Source organism: Penicillium vulpinum (assembly GCF_028829585.1).
Source record: "Penicillium vulpinum strain IBT 29486 chromosome Unknown utg000004l_segment0_segment0, whole genome shotgun sequence".
Lineage (NCBI taxonomy): Eukaryota > Fungi > Ascomycota > Eurotiomycetes > Eurotiales > Aspergillaceae > Penicillium > Penicillium vulpinum.
Window position 1 is genome coordinate 1360119 of NW_026643244.1, and position 13079 is coordinate 1373197.

The 13079-nt window shown below is 48.0% G+C and overlaps 5 protein-coding genes across 5 annotated transcripts; 3 read left to right on the forward strand and 2 right to left on the reverse strand.

The window, feature by feature from the left end:
• Positions 1-472: 472 nt before the first annotated feature.
• N7479_009073 (uncharacterized protein) lies at positions 473-1183 on the forward strand (the record flags this gene model as incomplete). The annotated part of the gene is made up of 2 exons (XM_057256766.1): positions 473-980; positions 1053-1183. The coding sequence occupies 2 exons, from the start codon at positions 473-475 to the stop codon at positions 1181-1183; spliced, it is 639 nt and encodes a 212-aa protein (XP_057104224.1).
• A 655-nt stretch (positions 1184-1838) lies between these two features.
• N7479_009074 (cyclic nucleotide-binding domain-containing protein) lies at positions 1839-3084 on the reverse strand (the record flags this gene model as incomplete). Its single annotated transcript, XM_057256767.1, has 2 exons — positions 1839-2814; positions 2864-3084. The coding sequence occupies 2 exons, from the start codon at positions 3082-3084 to the stop codon at positions 1839-1841; spliced, it is 1197 nt and encodes a 398-aa protein (XP_057104225.1).
• Positions 3085-4451: 1367 nt separating this feature from the next.
• On the forward strand, positions 4452-5289 carry N7479_009075 (uncharacterized protein; the record flags this gene model as incomplete). Its single annotated transcript, XM_057256768.1, has 2 exons — positions 4452-4702; positions 4764-5289. The coding sequence occupies 2 exons, from the start codon at positions 4452-4454 to the stop codon at positions 5287-5289; spliced, it is 777 nt and encodes a 258-aa protein (XP_057104226.1).
• A 152-nt stretch (positions 5290-5441) lies between these two features.
• Positions 5442-9835, reverse strand: N7479_009076 (uncharacterized protein; the record flags this gene model as incomplete). The annotated part of the gene is made up of 2 exons (XM_057256769.1): positions 5442-5732; positions 5798-9835. 2 exons carry the CDS (start codon positions 9833-9835, stop codon positions 5442-5444), a joined length of 4329 nt encoding a protein of 1442 aa, XP_057104227.1.
• A 1773-nt stretch (positions 9836-11608) lies between these two features.
• On the forward strand, positions 11609-12526 carry N7479_009077 (uncharacterized protein; the record flags this gene model as incomplete). The annotated part of the gene is made up of 1 exon (XM_057256770.1): positions 11609-12526. One exon carries the CDS (start codon positions 11609-11611, stop codon positions 12524-12526), a length of 918 nt encoding a protein of 305 aa, XP_057104228.1.
• Positions 12527-13079: the final 553 nt, after the last annotated feature.

Consider the following 13079-nt stretch of genomic DNA (forward strand, 5'->3'; position numbering starts at 1 on the left):
ATCCACCTGTATGGACTGGTTCCTCACCGATTTTGTTGATCAAAGTCTAGATCTATATATTTGGTTTGACAATAGTACATGTGCAATTGGCCTCTTGATTATGTACTTCTATAGTTACATTGCCTCGGTCTAATATTGTGGAGTCAACCCCTCTGATATTAAGTGGCTTGCCTGTTGAGTGAGGGGAAACGCTGACAGTAATACTAAGTAGTAGGTACTTAGGCAAATACAATTCCCATCATGTCCTATATCATATGCAAGGGGTAGAAGCGTATAGCACTACATAAACATGTGTACATATTCTGGGGAAGCAGTGTATATATAGAAACCAATTAAGCTTGTCTATACAAACCTGAGCAAGATCATCTTATCGCGATAATAAAAAAAAGCCAACCTAGACCTTTACCTCTACTTCTACCTCTATTCTACCTATATCTCCACCTTCACTTCCATACCTACAACAAAAACCAAAATGGCCCCAAAATCCAAAAAACCACCCCCAAAACCGCAACCAAAGGCCACAACCACAACCCCAAACTGGCCTCCCCTCCGCCCCCTCCTCCCCGCCGCCGATCTAACCCTGACCCCCCTCCTCACCGACCAAATCTACCTAATCCGCAACTTCCTCCCAAGCACCCTGTGCAAAACCTACACCTCATTCCTCGCCTCGCTACCACTAACAACAACACCGGGAGCCCCAAAGAAAGATGAAGCATTACGCGTCAACGACCGATTCCAAATCGACGATGCGCGGTTTGCGGAGATGCTGTGGAACACGACTGCGCTGAAGGAGCTTATCACGACGCGCTTTGAAGAAGACGAGCACGGGTACGAGCAGGACCACTCGTACGGGGAAGATGGTACTATCTCGCCCGCCCTTGCTGAACGCGCACGTCAACTCTGGGGCGGGGATCCGTTGGGGTTAAATCCTAATATCCGCATTTATCGATATTCTGCAGGACAGTTCTTTGGACAACATTGTAGGACTCCCTTCATCTTGGATTATATATGCACGTCCGTACCAAGTAGACTAATCTAATACATGACTGCAGACGACGATACCAACAACATAACCCTCCCCCCCACCGAACTCACGCTCAAAAGCAACACCTGCACGCACAACCTGGACACTCCTTATCTACCTGACGTCCTGCACAGGCGGCGAAACAGTCTTCTACCCTGAACCTACGCGCGCGAACCGTAATCCGGAGCCAATAACTGTTGCGCCGGAGGCTGGAATGGCGCTGTTGCATCGACATGGAGATCATTGTATGCTTCATGAGGGGGCCGAGGTTACTAGTGGGGAGAAGTGGGTTTTGAGGAGTGATTTGGTTGTGCCGAGGTGATATATGATATACTAGTGATTGCATTTGGGAGTAGGCGAGGTGCAGTATTTTTTGGATATAGCATGATCGTAGTGGGCGGGTTCCTATGCGACTTCAACTTGGAGTTTGGGTGTATAGACATACATATGGGAATTTTGGGAAATCAATCAGTTCTAATCATTCTGCTGGATACCTAAGTATTGGAGGGTCCGAGTGAGTAACAGTAGCAAAAGGATAATATGAACCAAGGACGACAGTAGGTCCCTGTCACAGACAGCACGCATAAAAGAGGCAGTTGTAGATACATGTCAAATAGTCGTAAGGAGTGGAAAATTTGCTGGGAACGAGATGGGAGACAAATAATGAACATTGAAAAAAAAGGTAGATCATCAGTTATTGGGATAGCAGGTGAGTTTTTGGAACTCGCAAAGTGAGACAGATGACAGAAGAGCTGGATCTCGCCATGAGGAGTCTAATTTTCCGGCTCAAAAATCCCAATTTCATTGTATCATATCACATTGGTTTGGAAACAGGAGACTTATCCCCATCCAATTCATACTCGGCTCCTCTCATCATTCCCTCCACAGGACCGAGAAGGCGCTTAAATCCGTCCCGGCCTAGCCGCGCCACTTTCACATCCGTCTTGGTGGTGATGCTCGCCTGGCGTGGCTTGTCGTCCAGCAAGGCAAGCTCGCCGAAGTAATCCCCTCGGTGATAGTTCTTGACGGGCCCGGAGACACCGTTCTTGGTAGCCTCAGCTTCGCCCGACTCCAAAAGATAGAAAGCATCTCCAGGATCGCCTTCGTGGATGATGGTAGAATTTGCCGGATACTTGATGGTGTCCAGAGCATCGGCGATCTTCGAGCGCTCGTATGGCTTCAGAGAGGAAAGCAGCGGGACTTCCTCCAGGAAAGCCTCGTACATGCGACGGCGTTGGAATGCCGAGTCCATTAGGATGCGGCGGAAGGTGATGCGGTCGAGGGCCCACAAGGTGCTCTTTGCCTCGGTGGAAATCACTGTTGCAGCACGCGGAGCATTGTACATCAGAGCCAGCTCACCGAAAGATCCTCCGGGTCCAGTGCTGGCGACCTTGTTACCCAAGCCATCGGGACCAGGCTCCACGGCGCCGGAGGGGTTGATATAGACGTCGAAGTTTCCCTGCTCCACGATGTAGAAGTAATCACCCGCGTCACCTTGAGAAATGACCTTGATATCCTTCGCAGGGATGGGCTTCTCAACGAGAGCATTGAGGACGGTCAAGAATTGATCATCATCGAGGTGGGAAAAGAGGAAGTTGCTACTGACGGCGCTCTTGAGCCGGGAGACCTGCTCTTCGGTCTTTGGGTGGTGAGGAGGCGACCAGCTCTCCGAACCAGCTTCGGTGGGATTTAAAGATTCCGCTGAGACAGATGTCCGACGACCCAGCGCGTAATTGTTAGGGAATCCTTGCTGTGCGGATCGTGCCGGGAGAGGGGGCCAGCTCCCCCTCCTGCTCGTCCTCCTCCCCCGTGTTATCCTGGAAGGGACTCCGGCTGAACAAAGATCTTCCTGTTTGTGATCCTCCCTCTCCAAATGCAGAACCTCCAAATAAAACGGCGCTCGGCAGCGAAGCACCGGCGTTCGACTGTCGAAAGGTCAGGTTGGTTGGTGACGTCACCTCGAACTCGTCGTCCTCGGAAATTTTTTGGATGCCAGCAGATTTGTCGCCGGCTCTAGTGTCAATGACCGGAGCCAAGCCCGGAGAAGAGTTCTGTGCCATGAGGGCGTTGGGGGGTTAAGGGCCGTCGAGGCCGTGACTCCGTGGTTGAAGCTGAGTGGGATGTATGACGAAACAGAGCTGATATCTGTGGATGTTAGAAAGGAATGAATTAAGTAGACAGAGTGAGAGGGAAATGTAGAAAATGTAGATAAGGTAAAAAAAAAAAAGCAGAGTAGGCAGAGATGGTAGTAGAGAAAAGGTAGTAATAAGGAAGCAACGGAGGGGCAGACAGCGGGGGATTATTGGTTGGAGTCTAATTGTAAGAATACTGCATGACCTCTTCTTTCGTTTCCTTTTTTTCTCTTTTTTTTTCTTTCTTTTCTTTCTTGTCTCGGAAAGTAAAATGAAATATAACAAATTGAAAAAAAGGGCAAGTGAAAACAAATGAAACCGGGATATGTACCTGTGTCTTTGCTAAAAGTTGAGTCCGAAAGCTTTATAGCCTTATAAAAGAGCGGTTAGGGGAATATTGCCGGGAGTATTAGGAAAATGTCAAATCTGGAGAACAATTGCTGGAATTGTTGGAATTGCCAGAGAATTGAAAGATGAGGGGTAAGAGACACGTTGGTCTGAGCTTCGTCGATCATCTTCTCACCTATATTCTATGTACTATGTACCCTGACATTACTTGGTTATTGGATTGAAAAAAGGACCAAAGCTTCAAGCCCCGTCTTCCAAGCGTCTTCTAGAACTACATATTCGCCACTAAAGTGGCGACCATGGCATATTCTCAGGGTCATATGTCATGGACTCGCCGTTTTCAGATGTCACCTTATTTTTTTTTTTTTGGAGAAAATGCCTGCAGAACCACAAAATCCTGGAAAATTTCGGAGCTTCAGATATTTCCATGTTTATTCCCGAGAGTGGATTAACTATATGTCAAGAATAGTCGGCCGTTTATGTGGCCTTCGTATATATTCTTCTTGGATGTTGGGATGTCTTTATAGTTATTTTCTTGCCCTTCTCAGTTTTATAGCTAGATGGCAGAAAAAGGCGGGGAAAAGCATAAACCGTGACGGCGTTTCTATGTGTAATATTTGATGCTCGCCTAATATTCCAAGTTTATGTGCCAATGTATAAGCTAGATAAGCTAGAGCCATAAGCTAGCAATACTTGGCTATTATACCCCCGTAAGCTTGACATGGCGTCATATAAAGGGCAAGTCTAGAGGCGCATAGACCCGGAGCCACAGTCCCCAGCCCCCCTTATTGTTGAGCTGCCGCCGCTTTTATAAGGGTGCTTCGGTCACCGAGTAGATCCCAGCACGGGATCAATCATGCTCATTGGATGCTCTCCTTGATCTTCTTCAATAACAACCCTTGATAACAAACCTTGGAACTCTCCCACTCACGGGGGGTAATTCTGTAATGAACAATATAAAGCCATTGAATTCTCGTTTCTCCGCCTTGCTTCGCAAGAAGCCGTTTCCCATACCTTCTCCCGGATCACCTTTACCCCCCGGCATACTCATTGATGAAGAGATCTCGCCAGTATACGATTCCAAGTGGTACTTCTACCCAGCGAAACCTGGAGAGGTACTCGCCGATCGTTACCAAACCTTGGTCAAGGTTGGTTGGGGCGTGTCTTCAACAGTATGGCTCGCGCGTGATTTACAAGAGTAGCTTTCAATCATTTCCCTTCAATTCAAGGCTCTCTCTCTCTGTCTAATAAATATATAGGCACATCGAAGGGCCAGAGAAAGTCGTAGCACTGAAAATTGCCAATAACAATACCAGTTCCGCTAGTCATGAGCGCGAAGTTGAAGAGCATATTGCCACAACAGACCCGTCACATCGCGGTCGTTCACTTATCCGAACATTCATAGACTCCTTTGAAGTAACAGGTCCAAAAGGTTCTTATTCGTGTCTTGTGTATCCGCCTATGAGGGAGCCGCTGTCGATGTACCAGCGGCGCTTTGACAACGGAAAGATGCCACTGCCCCTCATTAAGACATACATTCATGTTCTTCTTACGGGGCTTGATTATCTACACAAAGAATGCAGGACAGTTCATACGGGTAAGTTCATCTTCAGCCTTGCTTCCGTCGGCAATACTGAGCCCGGCAGGCGAATTGGGGGGACATCCTTTTCTTCAATAGGACTCGCTTTCACAGGAGTCTGGCTCCAAGTAGACTTTTATCTCGAATATCCTACAGTTTTCGAGCTCCTAGATCCCACTAATGCACCAGGTAACCTACATTCCTAAAAGGAAGTCCGCAGAACGTTTCGAAAATTTGCGAAGGATGCATTGTACTAGTCGTTAGAACGCCGTGGAAACTTCTGTAAAGTCCCTTGTTAGACCACCCATTTGCTATGCTCAACACCCCTACACGCAGTCGTTGGCTCAATCTGCCATCCTCAGATTCCCGCTCTACGGCGTCGGCCTCGCCGGAGGCCCCTATCGGAGCTGGAGCTGAACTCAGAGTCGGAGCTGGAGTCGGAGAATGCTAGCTCAGACTCTGTTTCATTTTTAGCGTTCAGGCCCTGGAGTAAAGGCTGCCATTCATCCTCGGGAGCAAACTCCTCTCCCTTCTGGATGAATTCATGGTCAGCATAAGGGGCATGTGCGATATTCCTTCTCATGTAGCACTTGGGACATAAACTATTGTCAACACATGTTTGACAAAAGAAGGCAGGCCCACGAATCACCTAGGAAAATGTTAACCACTCGCAAACTTGGATGCCAGTGCCGTTGGTCTCAGAAGAGAGCTTACCCAATAGCATGAATCGCAAGTCCAATTGAGGTCCCCCCCGGTCTTAACCTCATTCTCCGTCACCCGGTTGCGATTAGAAGGCATGAGTGCTTTAGCCGTTTCCACAGACGCTCCACTGTAACATGCAAGTCTGAGGGGAGGCCAAGCTTCTTCCTCTATAAGGACAGTCTTGTCAACATCCGCACCAAAATCCAGGAGTGACTTTATAACACCCTGATGGTCAATTTCCTCGCCGGCAAATGCAGGAAAGAAGCTACCATTACTGCCGCGCGCTGCCCAATGAAGAGGTGTCCATCCATCAATGTCCATCTCTTGAACCGCCGAGGGGTCACTGGTTTTCAGTATATAGTCAACTACTCTCAGACGACCATTTTGCGCTGCCCAATGCAATGGCGTTCGGCCCATTTTGTCCCGAGCTTCAATATTGGCACCGGCGTCCATCAATACAAGCAGGTTATCAATACCATGAGTAGCAGCAAAGTGTATGGGCATACAGCCCTGCTGATTATGAGCCTCAATTGGAGCACCTTTATTCAACAGAAAGCGGACAATGGATGGTGGTGTAAACGCTGCCGCAGTGCTCATCAATGTACCGAACTGGCCTCCTGCAGCAGTAGGGTTTGCCCCCTTAGACAGCAAATACTCAAGGCGAAGTTGGGCAGTTCCAGGGTCATCCCAATCACCAGCTTGACAGGCCGATTGCAATGGCGTTCCTCGGTATCCAAAGACAGTGGCATTCACATTGGCACCACTTTCAACCAGCAATTTCATGATCTCCAAATTTCCATCACGGCATGCCTGATGCAAAGCTGACCCGTAAGCTGACGAGGTGAGATTGATTTCTATATCCGTGTGTTTAAGAAGAAGCGATATGATTTCACGATTGTTACGAATGACGCCTTTCATCAGTGCCGTTCTACCTGAGCTATCGTGAATATTCACATTCACGCCAGCATTGATTAAAAGCCTGATGTTTTCAACCGAGCCATCATCCTGAATAGCCACCATTAATGGTGTTGCGCCGGAATCGTTCGTTTCATCGATATCGATCCTCGCTCGATACTCTAACAGGGCATGGAGCGAGTCGGAAATGGTTGCTAGGTGGAGAGGACATGCGCCATCAATGTTTCGGTGTCTCAAGTCAGCCCCCGCATTGGCAAGCAATCTTATAATCTCTGGTTTGCCAAAGCGCGCGGCGAAGCATACCGCTGTCCAACCTTGGTAATAACCTGGTTCGTGACATTCAGATTCGAGTGCGGCTTTTCTATCGATGAGGAATTCGACCGCTGCAGTATTGCCTCTTGCAGCTGCAAATCCCAGCGGACTGATTCCCTGGGGATTTACATTCTCTAAATCTGCGTCCTTGTCTACCAGAGCCTTCATCACATCTAGGCCGTTGGCTTCGCCGAGCGCGAATATTAAAGCACAGCTCTCCCCGCAGCGCATGTTGAGATCGGCACCCTTTTCTAGTAACTGCTCAACCAGTGACTGACGACATGATTTTATTGCATGGACCAAAGGGGTCAGATGAGAGTCATCAATGCAGTTTATATCAGCCCCAAATTCAAGCAACAACCCAAAAATGCCTTCGACTGTTAACGGAGGAAGGTCATCCGTGGTTAAGAGGGCCACAAGGATAGACGATTTGTGAAGACTGTTATTGGGGTCTGCCTTATCCTGGAGGAGCATGCGGCAGATTGTCGTGTGGCCGTGCACCACTGCGTATAGCAGAGGTGTATCACCCCCATCGGGTCCCACAATATTGGGATCAGCGCCATGGTGTAGCAGAGAGCGTACACATTCAATATGGCCTTCCTTTGCTGCTGACGGTAATGGCAGCCTGTTCAAACCATCAACTTTGGTGGACTGATCCCTTGACCTCATATTTGGATCTGCACCAAGTTCCAACAGGCATTCAACCATGTCATACTGACCCCAGTCGGCTGCTAGGTCTAGTGCTGTGCAACCATTTTCATCCTCCAGTTCGAGCATGTGAGGATACATTTCAAGCAGAGCCTTAGCTGCTTCTGTGCAACCAAACTCGACGGTACTGTGTAATACTGTGCGGGAGAAACGCGTCCACTGCTCGAAATCAACTCCACTTTCCTGAAGCAAAATCAAGCAATCGACAGAATTATTTACAGCCGCTTGAAATAAAGGAGGGGGTAGATCACAAGAGTCCTCGGTAAGCACGGCCTGTTCATGGCCTCCTGCTTTGACAAGCCTGCCAGTGAGTTTAACGAAGTTAAGCCGTGAGGCGCGTCTTAAAAGCATTAACGGCCATTGGGTCCGGCCACCCAGTTGTTTTCTTTGCATGAGATCAAAAATTTGAACCGCGAGGTCTTCATTGACGGATGCAGACGCTCCGATGAGTGCTTGAAGAAGAGTAGATTGCGACCATTCATGCCTCTCGAGTAGTTCGAGGGCTAGAGATGAGTCGGGGTTTCGTGATGCCTCGATAAGTGTTTCATCCTTGGCCGTGTTCACAAGGTCTATGTGGTTGTGGGATATAGGTAGGCTGGCGAGGATCGGGCTCCCTGTTTCAAATGGCTTATTTGGCCTTGTGACGGGATTTGAGAGGGACCAAAAGGTCCTCGCCCAACGAGGACAGAGATCTGATTCAAGGAAAGCTTCAACATCTGTCAATAGATCTCCCGGGATGGGGTGTTTGAGATAATGGGTCGCCCAATGCAGCGTAGCGTACGACACAAGATTGTAGCGCCGGAGGGTTACGGATGGCTTTATATCCTCGCAAGCTAGGAGACCTTGGAACTGGTCGGAAACGGTATAAATGTTTGGGTCTTGGAGGTATTGAAGACATGCTCGTGAGATTCGGAGATGTGCGATATCACGTATACCGTTCCAAAAATACGGCCCGGTTGGCCCGTTACCGGAACCCATTAAAACAGAAACGATCTGCTCATTAGCAACCCTCACCTCATTATGCCGAATCTGCACAATTCCTGCAAACCATGTCTCCAGCTGAATGACAAGCCCATTTACATCGCTTGACTGTAGCTCAACGACTTTGGTAGACTTGCGGTCAACCTCAAGGTCGATGGCAATGGCAATGGCAAGCTCCCATACCGTTAAAGGTCGGACAGCAAAGACGATCCAAACCAGCAACGTGCGAGCCTTCTCATGATCTGGGAAGTTGCGTAACAGTTGGTCCAATGTGTGTGCCAGACGATTGCATTCCTGAAAGCCGTTGAGATTAGATGTATCTTCATGGAATTTCCCCACAGGCAAATTTCTTTGCGCCCTCCACTGTTCACGGATTATTTTGCCACTGATGGAATCACTATCTGCAATTTTCTCCAGACAATCCTTCAGTTCTGCTCTCTGCGTTGACATTTCGGGGTGCGAGCGAAGCAATGTCGTGATTTCTGAAGTAACAAATGCATCGTGTCCGGGCTGCGGTATCTTCAATTCCAGGTCAATCCACTCCAAATGGCGTGGATCATGGTCTTTTATTCGAGGCTGTGAGCTGGCGATTGCAATAAGACAGCGCAAGTCGTTTCCATACGTCATTTTGGAGAGCAGACCTAATATAGAAGCCTGTGAAGAGGGAGAGCAATCGTGGAAATTACTCAGCACGATTGAAATTTCAACAATGGAACTGTAATACTGGAGTTTGCGGAACCAAATGCATAGATCCGTCTCAGTCCAGTATCGTTCCTGGTTCAATTCTTCGAACATCAAGCTTATCCGGGGCTCCAGGTCTTTTGAGCGATGGCAGATCACTTGAGATATGAAGGTTGAAAGCATATGACTCAAAGTATTTCGTCGATTATCATGGCGGTCAAAGGAAAAATAGAGGATAAGATGATGCTGCTTGAGATTTGCATTCGCATATTGTTGGATAGAAAAGAAGAGCTGTTCACTGGCTTCAAGAGTATCCACTCCATGGATATACAGAATCCTCCTCGAAGGGCTGCGTAGCCAGTCCCGAACTTCATCAATCTCATTGATGAAATGATTTGAATCTGGCGATGATACGAATGGGTTGATCGGGGAAGCCATAGACACCAATATCATGTCTCGATCTACCTGGTTGGCTGTGAGAGATAAAAAATCTGCTCCGAGGTCAACTTCGCATTCTAGAGACTTGAGCGATGGGCTAATACGCACAGGGACTTTCACGATCAATGTAATCACGAAGCACACTGTCAACGCTGCTCTCCAAGCTCTCTTCACGGAAGGTCACTTCCAATGGGAGGCCTAAGGTCCCAGTAAATTCATCGAAACCCTGTGTTCATTAGCCTGAAAACGCGGCATACTTGGTTGGGTAGACACGTACATGATGCACTGGAACCGCCTTTGACCGTCCAGCGTAGACACTTGCCAGATAGCTATACATGTAGACTTTTGATTCGACAAATAATCCGTTGATCTCTGTAACTGCCTGCACCATTCCCGAGACAGCAGAGACACTTGGAAATAACGAATGCACATTCACATTCCGGTTTCCAAGCAGAAACAGTGTCAGCTTTTCTCGCAAGTCTAGTGTATCGATATATCGATGAGGACAATTGTGAAATATCTAAACTTCTCAGAATCTGGCCAGCAATATGGTAATCTTCAACTTTGGACTTACAAGCATTCGCGAGTAGTAAGTCAGACTTCCCCATCTAGAAACATCTAGGATCGCCAATTGGAGGGCCTTCGGGTGTTCCTTTGTCAGAAGTATGAATGCATGAGGGGAAAGACGGAAATCTGACATCTTTGATGATTATTCCACCAATATCATGGGCAATAATTACTATTGCACGCTGAGAGGAAGAGAAGGTCAGCACTCATGCCTCTCACTCATTCATTATCAGCAGCACACACCGTTGAGTCCTTTCCTCTACGCTCAACCAGTTTATCCAAAAAATCAACTGAAACTTGATTTATCGCATTTCTAGTAAATTCCCCAGCCAAGACTCCAACCATGTCATAGCTGAAATTAAGCAACCTGGCATTTTTGAGGGATTGGCAGTACTCATCGAGCCATTCAGGTGAGGTGGAAACAGCGCTGTCTTCTTCCTTGAAACCGTCGTCCGAGCCACCATACAACCCGTGGATGAACACAAAGCTGTCGATGTGATTAACAAGATCAAATAGATAGCTAATGATTTTATGGAAGTACGTACTCTAGCCCAGGGTCACTAATTGACAGGTCACTTGAGTCTTGGGGCCAACCAACTGACAAACGCGAGGGGATTGGAAACCCCCCGCATGTGTCATTTTAGATTGTCTAGCCTGTCAAGAGCTATGTACCGAACCGGTTTGGAGCAATAAATCTCCAAGGAAAGAGGTGGGAAGTCGAAGGAGCGTGTATTACTAATAAAGACAAGGCAAGGTTGTTTAGAGGACTCCTGGATGTGTGATGCTCACACTAGTTGTCTCCAACACTACCCTACCACGACAGCTGGCTGAGAATGGACGCTAATGCGCATTGCACGTGCTTGCTTTTTTTTTCTTGTAATACCAATACTAATAATCACTAGGGGGGTTGAGGGGTGAACAGAGCCACCTCATTCACGGGGCGGCGCTTAACAAAACCTTTGGGATTTCTGTGGAGAGGCGCAGGGCTATCAATCCTGTTCAGAGTCCTAAATAAGTGGAAGCCTGGGATTTTAATGCATGGCTACTATCTAGGAAGGTGGCATCACTAAGCACACTAGGAGACCTCGGGATATGCATGAAATAGTCATTGGTCCTGAAAGATAAAAGGGAAGACCTATCCGTCGGTTCTTAATTGAAGCTCTCGTTGAGACCACTTGATTGGGAAATTCAACGAGACTATTTGAAGCCGAGTTCACTACTATGACGGATCATTGGGAGGATTTTGAGGAGACCGAGGGGGCTGCGTTTGACGACGAGGATGATATCGAAAATGGACAAACATCTTCCTTCGGCATCCACCTCGAAGAAGAAGGAGGGGAGAGCGGGTACCATACAAGGAATCCTCTCGAAAATCCTGAACAGCGATCGACGCTTACATCTTACGAAGGCAGCGTGGATGTGCGGGGAAATGCTTTGGAGACGATTCATGGGCAACTCGGCGCTGATTCTACCAAGTTTGCTAGTTTAGTTGTTTATGAATTCCGATTCACAGGGATCAAATGGAAGAGCCGCATTCGTCAAGTGAGAATCTCAGTGAAATTTCGCAGCTCCACGCTCGGAGCTCGGGGGCCTCGGATCCACTCATTCAGCCCCCACGGCACATATGGGCTCCTGCCCGTCGACCAGGATTACTCCGACTCACGCGAAAGCGAGGTCAACGCGCAAGTTGGGCAGACATGCACCAACCTAGGTGGATCCCTCAAGTGGACAACTGCAAAAAGCTATACAAGTACCAATTACACCCAAATCAAAGGCGTGTTTCGTACTGATGAATACGGGTATGACTACGGGGTCACATGGATATTGAACGAGAACCCTACAACAAAAACAGGTGTTCCTACTTGGTTCCGCGCAGCAATTATCCTAGAGAGAGAGGATGAGGATAAGTTTGAAGCTGACGTTGAAGTTGCGACGGAGGTTGATAATCGAACGTGGAAGGAACGACTACGCGGGGTGAAGGATCCAACCAACGAGCCCGTGTTGTATAATCCCCAAATTAAGCCAACCAACAAGCTCCGCCCAGGATATGATATCAGTCAACTTGGCGATATCAAACCAGTTGAGTTTTTTGATGCCTCTCTCCAAACTGTTTTGGGTGATACGGGCAAGAAGTCCTAGAGTAGAAGAGGCACTTAAGACCGTTCCTACTAGGGTCTACGGCTGTGATACGGGCAGAGAGGCCAGCGGGGATCCATTTTTTAATCCTGTCTAGGGGGACAATGCACAATATGGATGTTATACATGTATACATCACAATACTACAGTAGAACCTCAGAAGTATCCGGCGGAATTTTGGACCCCTACATATAAAGCAGTATGCGATAGTATAAAGGTGTTGCCCAATACTTTGGAGGTCGCACTATTATACGTAGCCATACCTGTACCCTGCACTACTAGTACAAAGGTGTAGATATGTACAACAAGAACCCTTGTCCCTTCTATTGTACTAAGGTTTGGATTTGTATCTATAATTTGTATTGTACTCCGTACGCACGCTCACCTGGTCCTATCTGGCCTTTTTCCGTGTCCCCCCGGCGCACGTCATCCCCTCAGCCGGTGGCTTGCTGTGGCCGTTTATCCGCTAATTGGACCAACCCGTTCAGCTACGGCATTATTCCAACAGATAAAATGTGGCCATGTATGCAATTTGCCTAGCGCCTGCGCCCGCATT